The sequence below is a fragment of the Eriocheir sinensis genome, unplaced genomic scaffold (genome assembly GCF_024679095.1).
Source record: "Eriocheir sinensis breed Jianghai 21 unplaced genomic scaffold, ASM2467909v1 Scaffold151, whole genome shotgun sequence".
NCBI classification, from domain to species: Eukaryota; Metazoa; Arthropoda; class Malacostraca; order Decapoda; family Varunidae; genus Eriocheir; species Eriocheir sinensis.
Window position 1 is genome coordinate 595986 of NW_026110862.1, and position 13007 is coordinate 608992.

The 13007-nt window shown below is 39.9% G+C and overlaps 1 protein-coding gene across 1 annotated transcript; it reads left to right on the forward strand.

Annotated features, from left to right (window-relative positions):
• The first annotated feature begins 1638 nt into the window (after positions 1–1638).
• On the forward strand, positions 1639–3125 carry LOC126990268 (piggyBac transposable element-derived protein 4-like). The gene has a single exon (XM_050848820.1). The coding sequence runs from the start codon at positions 1923–1925 to the stop codon at positions 3123–3125; it is 1203 nt and encodes a 400-aa protein (XP_050704777.1). The 5' UTR covers positions 1639–1922.
• Positions 3126–13007: the final 9882 nt, after the last annotated feature.

Sequence of the window (13007 nt, forward strand, 5' to 3'; positions counted from 1 at the left end):
TCCTGGAAACTATCGACCAATTAGCCTGACATCTATTGTTTGTAAGTTAATGGAGACTATCATTCGCGACAATATGGTGAAATTCTTCGAAGAAAATAATATAATAAAAAATTCGCAACATGGCTTCCGTAGTAAACGTTCGTGTTTGACTAACTTACTTGATTTTTTTCACTATATTTTTGAGGTGTTCGATGAAAGCAGATCAGTAGATATCATATATCTGGATTTTCAAAAGGCATTTGATAAGGTCCCCCACCAACGATTGCTCAGCAAACTACTGGCGCACGGTATCTCGGGTAACATTCACAATTGGCTTGCGGACTGGCTCTCTGAGCGGAAACAGAGAGTAGTTCTAAACGGTGTTACATCTAACTGGCTCGATGTCAAAAGCGGCGTACCTCAAGGATCAGTGCTTGGCCCATGCTCTTCTTAATTTATGTTAATGATATCGATGATGGGCTCACTTGCAAAGTATCAAAATTTGCTGATGACACAAAAATTGCTAGTAAAGTAACTGCGATACTCGACGAAGAAGCTTTACAATCAGATATAGATCGACTTGCACGTTGGGCCAATCAATGGCAAATGAAATTTAACGTTGAGAAATGTAAAGTGTTGCACATCGGAAAAATAACAATCACGTTCGGTACGTAATGAATGGCCAACAACTTTCTGCAGTAAGTAAAGAAAAGGATCTTGGGATCACTATATCAAGCGATTTAAAGCCCGGTCAGCATTGTTCAGAGGTAGTTAAAACTGCAAATAAATTGGTTGGCTTCATCGGACGAGTCTTTAATAATAAATCGGAAAAAGTAATATTAAAACTGTATAATTCGTTGGTTCGACCCCGTCTAGAGTACTGTGTACAGTTTTGGTCTCCCTACTACAGAAAAGACAGAAAAGTTGGAACGGGTCCAACGAAGAGTAACAAAGATGATTCCTAGGTTGAGAAATTTGTCATATGAACAAAGGCTTAAAGAAGTAAATTTATTCAGCCTATCAAAACGAAGAATGCGAGGCGATCTAATAGAAGTGTTTAAAATGTTCAAAGGATTCAGTGATATTAATGCGGAAGATTACTTTACAATTGATCGATCAAATAGAACAAGAAGAAATCACAATTTGAAGATAAGTGGTAAAGATTCTCATCGCACGAAGCTAAACACTTCTTCTTCAATCGAGTTGTTAATGTTTGGAACTCTCTACCTTGTGATGTCGTTGATAGTACAACAGTTACGGCCTTCAAGAATAGATTAGACAAGTGTTTTGAATCCAACCAGCAACTAAGATATTACTCATTGTCGTAATAACGTTAAGTTCTTTCGAATACTGGTGTCCTTGTCCGCTTTTATCGCCCGGTTAGTGGTAGCAGTAATGGTAGTTCTTTCCTCTTTCCTACATAAATTCCATGCAGTTTTTCCATGCTGCATGGTTCTTTTTCCTTTCCTGCCAGCTTTGGCTGGAGGGATTGGGGGGTGGGGAGGAGCCTTCGCCTTTGCTGTCCTTCATCTTCCACCTTTGATTAGATAGTTAGTGTAGCTTGTCACAAACAACCTCGTAAGGACCAGCAGGTCTGCTGTTGTTTGTTCTTCCTTTGTGTTCCTTTGTGTTCACTCAGAATTCATCGCTCTTGCCGAGGTCAACGCTCCAGGCGCGCTCCCTCCGATCTCTCTGCCAGTTGGGTAAGTGTGTCTGTCTGTCTGTCTGTCTGTTTGTCTCGTGTTATTCAACTTCAATGTCTAACTGTTTGTCAATCACTCGGTGTCACATTTACATTATGTCAAAATTGCAATGCCAACCTTAGTGTCTTGTCTTTTCATGTCTTTATCTCACCATGCAAATCAGTCTGGTTTTGTGAACCTCTAAGTGCAATTCTATTACCTACATACTTATTTTCCTCCTCAGGCAGTTCCCGTACCGAGATGTCCACATCTAATGAACCAAACGTGGATGAAGACAACCAAGGAAGCAGTGCTGAGAGTGAAGCAGGCACTGACTCCGACTTGAACGTGAACTCTGAAGAAGAGTCATCTGGAGAAGATGACTCTGCTGGTGACGACGGTGAGTGGAGGCGTATAGCGGGTGTTTGTGACAGAGGAGCGGTACCCATCCACTTCAGTGCTACACCAGGTTACAAGAATATACCTCAGGGGATAAGTAAGCCTATTGAATACTTTAATTTATTCTTCACGGATGAATTTATTGAAAAAATTGTTCAAGAAACAAATAAGTACAGCGACCAGTACGTGGAGGAGCACGAAGAGCATCTATCCACGCATTCAAAGTCTCGTGTGCACCAATGGCTCCAGAAGGGTCACACCAACAAAGAGGAAATTCGAGCTTTTTTGGGCGTGTGTTTGAATATGGGTATTGTAAGTAAACCCACCATTGAAAGTTTTTGGGATACAGTTCATCCCAGCATAAACACACCTTGGTTTCCCCAACATTTTAAAAGAAACCGGTTTCAACTATTGTTGAAATTTTTACATTTCAATGATAACTCATTGTATAATGAAGGTAATCCAGATCATGCTCTTTATAAAATCAAGCCAATAATAGAGCATCTCCAAGAAAAATTCATTGAATATTTTCATCCAGGTAGAGACCTTTCCTTGGATGAAAGTTTGATTGCCTTCAAGGGATTGACTCCCCATCTTCGCCAGTTCATGCGTAACAAGCTCCATGCTAAATTTGGCGTCAAGATGTGGTGTGTATGTGATGTCAACTCAGGGTACACGTGTACTTTTGAAATATACGGAGGAAAGACCCGAGAGCCGCCAGTACGTGGGACCTTCAACGTCACTCACAGAACAGTAATCCGGCTCCTCAACCAAGCAAGAGTACTTAATTTAGGTCACAATGTCGGCTTCGACAACTACTTCTCTTCCCCAGCGTTGTTCCAAGATCTCTACGAGCGTAACACCACAGCAACAGGCACAGTGAGGAGCAATCGACAAGGACTGCCACCTGACATGCAAGATACCAGAGTCCTCAACAATGAAGTGGCTGAGTGGCGCCAAGGTAATATGCTCTGTGTCAAGTACAGAGATGGGACAAGGAACCCTGTCCATCTAATATCAACAAAATGTAGTGGTGGATTCACACGTAACAAACAGAAGAAATGAAAGAGTCACAAGACCCAACATAGTGAACGAGTACAACAGGATCATGGGCGGTGTTGATCTGAAAGATTCAAAACTCTACGCTTACCTAAGTGAACGCCGCACATTGAAGTGGACAACAAAGGTAGCAATGTACTTGTTTGGAACAGCTGTGCTGAACTCATACATAATATACAAAAAACACACAAGAAGCGCAGTAATGTCAAGGCTAGATTTTATGTTGTCAATAATTGACGACCTTGTCCGACACTACAATCCACAGACAACACAGCGTAGGGCGAGAGAAGAAATAGAGGAGGGTCAGCAGCCTCTTGCTCTCCTACAAATGAACGAGACAGCACAGCGTAGGGCGAGAGAAGAAATAGAGGAGGGTCAGCGGCAGCCTCTTGCTCTCCTACAAATGAACGAGACAGCACAGCGTAGGGCGAGAGAAGAAAGTGAGGAGGGTCAGCGGCAGCCTCTTGCTGTCCTACAGATGAACACACTTGAACACAGACTTGAAAAGCTTCCCAAGAAGAAATTGAGAGACTGTGTTGCAGGTCATGATCGTCGAGTACGATCTAACTATATATGTAAGAAATGTAACGTAGGCCTGTGTGTGACCTGCTATGATGATTTTCATGGCAGAAGAAAATAATCATGTAAAAACAAATATAAAGAAACCAGACACTTATGACAACTGTATTGCTTTTTCAGGACATTATTTCCTCTGACTTTATTTTGAATAACTGTTTTGTTCACAGTATTATATATATATATATATATATATATTTATATATAGATATATATATATATATATATATATATATATATATATATATATATATATATATATATATATAAATTTTTTGTGATTATTTATGTTATTAGCAAATGGTAGTGTGCACCTGTATATAGTAGAAATTAAAACCAAAGGAAGGAGATAGATTACACTATTTTTATCCTTATAATATAACTGACGAGAAAACAGGAAAACCTGCTTGGAAAGTGTGACACTAGAATATATAGATATATGACAAAAATCAGATAAGACGCATATCGATAGACAGGCACATTCTCATAGAAACACATATAAGAACAAAGATAAACATAGAAATATAAATTATAGTTGGTGATATTACTATACTAATATTACTGCTGCTGCTTCTGCTGGTGCTACTGATGCTACTGCTGCTGATAATTATATCTACTACAACTCCAATAACTAATACTAATAATAATGATGATTATTACTACCACTTATAATAATTTTATTGATAAAAACTATCCTTCACCCAATGTTGAAACAATACTTGAGCAACTATAAAAAAATATCTACCCTATTACTACTACTACTACTACTACTACTACTACCACCACCACTGCTACTACTACTACTACTGATATCCGTTCAGTTGAATCAATACTTGGGTCCTTTTAAGAAAAAAAATAAAATATTAGGCTACTACAGCTACTACTTCTACTACTATTACTAGTACTACTGCTACTACTACCACTACCACTCCTGATAATAATAATAATAATAATAATAATAATAATAATAATAATAATAATAATAATCATAAATAGTAATAAATAATAATAATAATAATAATTACTAATAACAATAATTTATTACTACTACTACCGTCCTCCTGTGTTGAAACCATAGTTGAACAACTATGACATTTTTTTTTACGATACTACTACTACTACTACTACTACTGCTACTATTACACCTTATAATAATAATAATAATAATAATAATAATAATAATAATAATAATAACAATAATAATAATAATAATATTATTATCATTATTATAACTACTAGTAATAATAAAATATTAATTACTACGACTACTATTAGTGCCCTCCACACAGTGTAGAAACAATACTTGAGCAACTAAAAAAAAAAAAAAAAAGTTAGCCCGTGAGCAGCCTTCCTTTGCGCGAGCGGTGGCTAGCTGATGCGGCGTACGAAAACGAACAATTATGTAAATATTGTGCCAAAGCCGCCCGGGCGGCTTTGCTTGGCAGTGAACTAGACAAGCCACCCGGGTGGCTCTGGCAGTCAAGGGGTTAAATCATATAAATTGCAACACGTGAAAACGATATATAAATTTTGCTCTGCTAACCCTAAGTGTGTTACAACTTTATCCTTTTCACGCGATGAAAAAGGAAATTGAAGTGTGTCGTTTGCATTTTTCTTTGTGCTCTAGATTTGTTTTCATTTCAAAACTACATTACATATATATTTCATGAACGTTATATTTTTCTCTTCCTTGCAGTCAACTTGGGTCTTCTGTGAAATAATGTTTGTTGAGAGAGAGAGAGAGAGAGAGAGAGAGAGAGAGAGAGAATTTGTTTATTTTCTTGTCTGTATCGCGAGGTAAAAAAAAGAGGTTTGTTTATAGCATTTCCCTTTCAAACAAGTCTGCTGCTTATCCCCCCTTTTCTCTCTCTCTCTCTCTCTCTCTCTCTCTCTCTCTCTCTCTCAAAAAAAAAAAAAAGAGGAAGCGATGTTCAACTTTCGTGTTTTCGGTCAAGTTGTTTTCGTGATCCGAAATATTTTCTATTTTTTGAGATACAATCGCTGTATATTTTTTTCTTCAGATTTTAAGGAAAAAAGTATTAGTATATTTATCTGGTATTACTACTACTACTGCTACTGTTGCTGCTGTTCTTACTAAACTACTACTACTACTACTACTACTACTACTACTACTACTACTACTACTACTACTACTACTGTTGCTGCTGTTCTTACTAAACTACTACTACTACTACTACTACTATTACTACTACTACTGCTACTGTTGCTGCTGTTCTTACTAAACTACTACTACTACTACTACTACTACTACTACTACTATTACTACTACTACTGCTACTGTTGCTGCTGTTCTTTTTTCTTTTCTTTTTTCTTTTTTTACAGCAAAGGAGACAGCTCAAGGGCACAAAAAAGTAAACATTAATAAAAAAAAAAAAGGCCGCTACTCGCTGCTCCTAAAAAGAATCCAAAAAGGTGGCCGAAAGATAAGTCAGTTTCGGGAGGAGAGGTGTCCTGATACCCTCCTCTTGAAAGAGTTCAAGTCGTAGGCAGGAGGAAATACAGATGAAGGAAGATTGTTCCAGAGTTTACCAGCGTGAGGGATGAAAGAGTGAAGATGCTGGTTAACTCTTGCATAAGGGGTTTGGACAGTATAGGGATGAGCATGAGTAGAAAGTCGAGTGCAGCGGGGCCATGGCGGGGGGAGGCATGCAGTTAGCAAGTTCAGAAGAGCAGTCAGCGTGGAAATATCGATAGAAGATAGAAAGAGAGGCAACATTGCGGCGGAATTTAAGAGGTAGAAGACTATCAGTATGAGGAGGAGAGCTGATGAGACGAAGAGCCTTTGCCTCCACTCTGTCCAGAAGAGCTGTGTGAGTGGAGCCCCCCCACACATGAGATGCATACTCCATACGAGGGCGGACAAGGCCCCTGTATATGGACAGCAACTGTGCAGGGGAGAAGAACTGGCGGAGACGGTACAGAACGCCCAGCCTCGAGGAAGCTGATTTAGTAAGAGATGAGATATGAAGTTTCCAGTTGAGATTTTGAGTTAAGGATAGACCGAGGATGTTTAGTGTTGAGGAAGGTGATAGCTGGGTGTTGTCAAACTACTACTACTACTACTACTACTACTACTACTACTACTACTACTACTACTACTACTATTACTACTACTACTGCTACTGTTACTGCTGTTCTTACTAAACTACTACTACTACTACTAATACTAATACTAATACTACTGCTGCTGCTGTTCTTACTAAACTACTACTACTACTACTTCTACTACTACTACTACTACTACTACTACTACTACTACTGTTGCTGCTGTTCTTACTAAACTACTACTACTACTACTACTACTACTACTGTTGCTGCTGTTCTTACTAAACTACTACTACTACTACTTCTACTACTACTACTACTACTATTACTACTACTACTGCTACTGTTACTGCTGTTCTTACTAAACTACTACTACTACTACTACTACTAATACTAATACTACTGCTGCTGCTGTTCTTACTAAACTACTACTACTACTACTACTACTACTACTACTATTACTACTACTACTACTGTTGTTCTTAACAACTAAACTACTACTACTACTACTACTACTACTACTGTTCTTACTAAACTACTACTACTACTACTACTACTACTACTACTACTGTTGTTGCTTACTAAACTACTGTACTACTACTACTACTACTACTACTACTACTACTACTACTACTACTACTCCTAATGATCCTTATCTTATTACTCAACTACTACTACTACTACTACTACTACTACTACTACTACTACTACTACTACTACTGCTACTACTACTACTACAACTACTACTATTACTGATGCTGCTGCTGGTGCTGCTGTTCTTACTAAACTATTACTACTACCACTACTACTACTAATAATAATAATAATAAAAAAAAAAAAAATAATAATAATAATAATAATAATAATAATAATAATAATAATAATAATAATAATAATAATATTGTGTTCTGCTGTTACTATACTACTATTACTACTACTACTACTACTACTACTACTAATACTACTACTACTAATAATAATAATAATAATAATAATAATAATAATAATAATAATAATAATAATAATAATAAATGTGTGTGTGTGTGTGTGTGTGCTGCTACTGTTAACACTAAACTACTATTACTACTACTACTACTACTAACAATAATAATAATAATAATACTAATACTAATAATAATAATAATAATAATGATACTGCTCCTGCTGTTCTTACTAAACTACTACTACTACTACTAATAATAATAATAATAATAATAAAAATAATAATAATAATAATAATAATAATAATAATAATAATAATAATAATAATAATAATAATAATGATACTGCTCCTGCTGTTCTTACTAAACTACTATTACTACTACTGTTCTTACTAAACTACTACTAGTACTACTACTACTACTACTAACTACTACTACTACTACTACCACCTTTTTTTTTTCTACTACAACATAAATGATACCTCCACCCATGTTTATTTTCCCACACATAATCATGGAGGGCTCCATAGCTTGGAGGTCATTATCCCCAACAATAATACCACCTTACTACTACGAGCGTTACTTTCTTTTTAACGTTTCGTCTATTGCGCCGGTTGGTTTTCTTGGTGGAGCGTAGTATTCGGCTTCAGCACCGTTATAGCGTAGGCAAGTGTTTATAGTGGCGCCATCTTACTGGGCTCATGCTGCCCCTCCCCCCCGGAGCTCATCTTTGATCTTCATTTTGAGCGAGAATCCAGAGTCCGGGTTGATGGGTGGTCTTCAGGACAGCGTGTGGGTAGTCATAGGCCACTCGGTGATGGCTGAAAAATTGCAAGCTTCTTTGTAGTGGCGGGCAGGACGGGAACCTGCGTCCTCCTGAACCCCGGGGTCGCACGCTGACACTTCAACTATTACAACTAAAACTGTTGCTACTGCTGCTGCTGTTTCATATGACTTCTTCCAGATCTTTGCTCCTGTTGATGGTAACAATGCTTATGTAGTCCATTCTTAGACAAGTTGAGTTAATCCAGCCACTAATTTAACCGCTAGCGCAGCGTCCACAACAACCTCCACTATGAAGAGGACCACTGTAGGCGAGGTAGGAGCGGGATTTTTTTTTCTTTTTTTATTTTACTTTTGGCCTGCAGCGATCATAGACTTTCCTAATGGAGCCTTTTGGTAGTTTATAGTGGCGCCATTCTTGGTTAGCTCATTCTGCCCCACGAAACTCCACTTGATCCTTTCTAGAGAGTTTCGCCAGAATGCGGTCTGATAGGTTTTCTTCAGGACAGCATGTGACTTGTCTTTGGCCACTCGGCGATGGTTGGAAATTGTGAGCTTGTAACGGCGGGCAGGACGTGAACCCGAGTCCTCCAGTACACCGCGTCAACACGCTGACCCCTTAGCCACTTGTTTTTTTTTTTGTTTTTTTTTTTATAGTCAAGGAAACAACTCAAGGGTGATAATAGAATGGGGGGAAAAAACCCGCTAATCACTGCTTGGTTGACTCATGCATATGTTGACTAATGAAGTTATTTTCCATTATATTGATTTTATTATCCGACCTCCTCCTCCTCATCGTCCTCCTCCTCCTCCTCCTCCTTTCGTCCTATTTATTCTTCTCATTCTTTTCTCAACCTTCACGACTTCCATCCATTTCCTTTTCAACCTCGCCATCTGCTTCCACTTTTCCTAATTTCATTCTTCACCACCACCGCCTCCACCACCTCTTTACATGAAAAGAAGCCACATTTTAGAAGCACCACCTTGACCCGCCGCCCTAATAACACACACACACACACACACACACACACACACACACACACACACACACGAGAAAGGTGAGGCGGACGTGCAGTGTATGTATAGAGGTTAAGCTGTAATCATAATCCTTCTGCCACAGTATATTCCCCTCTTCATTTTGTTCCGGAGAATGATGATTATTTAGGCCTGTTCTCTTTCCGCTTCAACGTAATTTAATCCTTCTCGCTGGCAGTCCGCGGAAACATCATGCAGGATCTGTAGATGAATTTGTTTGGGTTGTGATATTTTTTAACGCAACGTTGTTAGTTCATATACAGCTTTTCTTGTGACCTGGAAGCATACAGAAGCTTTAAGTTTGTATCCATAAAGGTTTTCTACCGTGTGTGTGTGTGTGTGTGTGTGTGTGTGTGTGTGTATCCTATTGGACAGTAGAAAAATTAAACGCATTCATATCTGCATTTAATAATATTTTTTTCCTGCACAATATTATCTCCGCCCAAAACGGAGAGGAATATTAACTCGCCGCTGGTTAACAAACACGAATTCGTATTAAAGCACACCACGTCACGGTTGATGAAAACAAACAACTCTGTCTTATTTTTGTTTGTTTGTTTATCTGCCTGTCTGTCTGCCTGCATGCCTGTCCGTCCTTATCTGCCTTTATAGTCTGTCGGTCTGCTTACCAATCTATCCGTCTGTGTCTGTCTGTCATTTATCTATTTCTTCGTTAGTGTCTGAATGTTTGTCCGTGTGTCTGTCTGTGTGTGTTTCTCTGCTTGCCAGCTTGTTTGTCCGTCTGTCTGTCTGCTTGGGTTTGTATATTATGTCTGTTCACTATTGTCAAACCATATCAAATAGTCCGTTTGGGCGTTCCATTCCGTTTCCTATAGCTAACATATGAGAGGAAGGGATAGGTGTTGGGACAGTGTGGCAGAGCAAAGGGGAGGAAAGAACCCGGAATCGAACGCCCAAACGGACTATTTGAAATGGTTTGACTGTAGCTTGCATATTTGCGCGTCTCTGTCTGTCTGTCAAACTTGCATGTCTCTGCTTGTCTGTCAGCGTGCACGTATGAGCCTGTCTGTCTGTCCGTTCGTCTCTCTCTCTCTCTCTCTCTCTCTCTCTCTCTCTCTCTCTCTCTCTCTCTCTCTCTCTCTCTCTCTCTCTCTCTCTCTCTCTCTCTCTCATTGGCAAATTTATGGGAAGACTCTTGCTCCTTCCATCCCATTTCACTCGTGCTCCTTGAACACGTATGAGAGGTGAACACATGACCTTTCTGCCGCGGACTGGATATCGGCACGGCCTATGTGTCAAATTACTTTGTATGTTCATGTCATCATCATAGACATCATGAACATCATCATGAACATCATCATCGTTGTCATCATCCGTTTTACATTGAAACTTTTCCGTTATGTATAAAGTCTTTTAGATGGATAGATAGATAGATCGATAGATATAGATAAATGAATACATAGATAAGGAGAGAGGTAGATGCCGGAAACTATCTTATAAAAAGTTAGACGAGGCTCTACCTTATCAAATAAATGTTTTTGGCGTGCAGAGAGCAACTATTGAAAAAGTCCAAATCCTATTAATTTCACATTTCTACCTTGCTCGGTGCCTGTCTTGACTACAACGCACGTCACACTTGGCCCGTGTCCCAGGGTAATGGGTTCTTATTCACCACAAGTCCAAGGGACCATGCGATAGAGATGAGCACCGCGGCCAGGCACAGATATAGCATAGGCCCCTGACTTTACCTTAGATGTAGCACAGACTCTACCTGTACCTTTAGATGACTTACAAGAGTAATAACCCACCTTCTACTGTTAGTCTTTTCCTTACCTCTAAATTCTCTTCCCGTCACCCCCGTATACACATAATGCCCTTGCACTTATGTTACGTCGCCTCTCTCTCCCTCTCTTCGCTCCCCTCCCATAGTGTAACGCCTCCTCTTCTTCATCTGGCCTAAAGCAAGCGTGGGAGGAATTTTTTTTTTTTTTTTTTACGTCGAAGCCTGTAGCACCGGTAGGCATTCTTGAGGGCCCTGATGGTCGGCCCGAGTCCGTCTTGGTGCAGGGAAGTGTTTATTGTGGCGCCATAATTTCTTGGCTCATGCTGCCCCCCCGGAGCTCCTTCTTGACTCACTTGGACGGTTCTCCTAGAGTCCGGGTTGATTGATGGTCTTCAGGACAGCATGTGGGTAGTCTTAGGTCACTCAGTGGTGACTGAAAAATCCCAGGTGGTAGCGGCGAATTCGAATCCGCGTCGTTCAGAACGCGGTGGATCCGGGGCCCTCACTAACCACTCAGCCACTGCTTCCTTCCTTCTATTCATTATTTTGTTTTTTGTCATTGTTGTTGTATCTGGTGCTGCTGAGCCTGTTTTTCCTACTGTTGCGGTAATCTTTTTTAATTTTTTTTTTTTATCTTTTATGAGAGAGAAAATGCGAAAGAGAAAAAGGATAAAGATAAAAAAGGAAGAGAAATAACGAAATAAAGAAATAAACCATTATCTTCCTTCTATTCTTTCTCATATTCAGACCTACTTTTAGACTGTACAGTTCATCGATCGTTCTCCGCAGGTCTACCCTACAGTCACCACGTTAGATGAACCATTGGCAAATGCAAAACTATAAGGTATTCAGCGTCTACCCTGATTCTTCTTTCTGCCTACTCTTAACTTTATATACACTCCTCAGCAGACCCAGAATGGACACATACAGAGATCAAATGCCACATGAATATAACAAAAAAAGTCCGCAACATCCTGTTCTTATACATAAAGAATTTGATGCCGTAGGATGAATATAAAGAGCAAGCCTCTCTTCACTCCCTCCCCTCCCCTCCCCCTAAGTCAAGAGGTGAAGGCAGTGAGAGAAGATAACAACAATGAACGATAGTTGGGAGGCAGCTGGGGCTTAAAGTTAAAGGACAAATTTTTAAAAGTTTTGAAAAAGCCGCGTCAAACCGATGGCTGGGGTCTGAGAGAGCACCAGTCACAACTATCAGACTCCACAGCGTTCTTTTGCGAGACTGCAAGTTTTGTGCGCGTCGTGAAGAGCCTGCTGCCCGCTGGGGCGGAGGTGGAGGCGCCGACCACGGCCCTCCCCTTCCTCAAGTTGTTCCGGCGATACAGCAAAAGCATGACGAGCCTGTCCCAGCACCTGGCTGACGGCAGTCACGAGTAGGAGGTGACGCTTGTGAAGGACAAATACGGAGAGAAACAACAGTACGAAATGGAGGATGAGGAACGAAAGGAACTCCTAGAGTTCCTTCAACTGGAGGAGACAGTGACACACGAGGAGGAGGAGGAGGAGGAAGAAGAGATGGAAATGGACCACACGGAACAAGACGAACTGTTTTTGTTCCTCAAGCTGCAGAATCCAGTGAAGGGGCAGGAAGAGGCACTCAAGCATCCTAAGGACGTGGAGCAAATCACGCAGGAGGAGGAGGAGGATGAGGAGGAGGAGAATAATAATAATAATAAGAAGAAGAAGAAGTAGGGAGTAAGCCTTAAGGAACAGGACGAGTTGTCT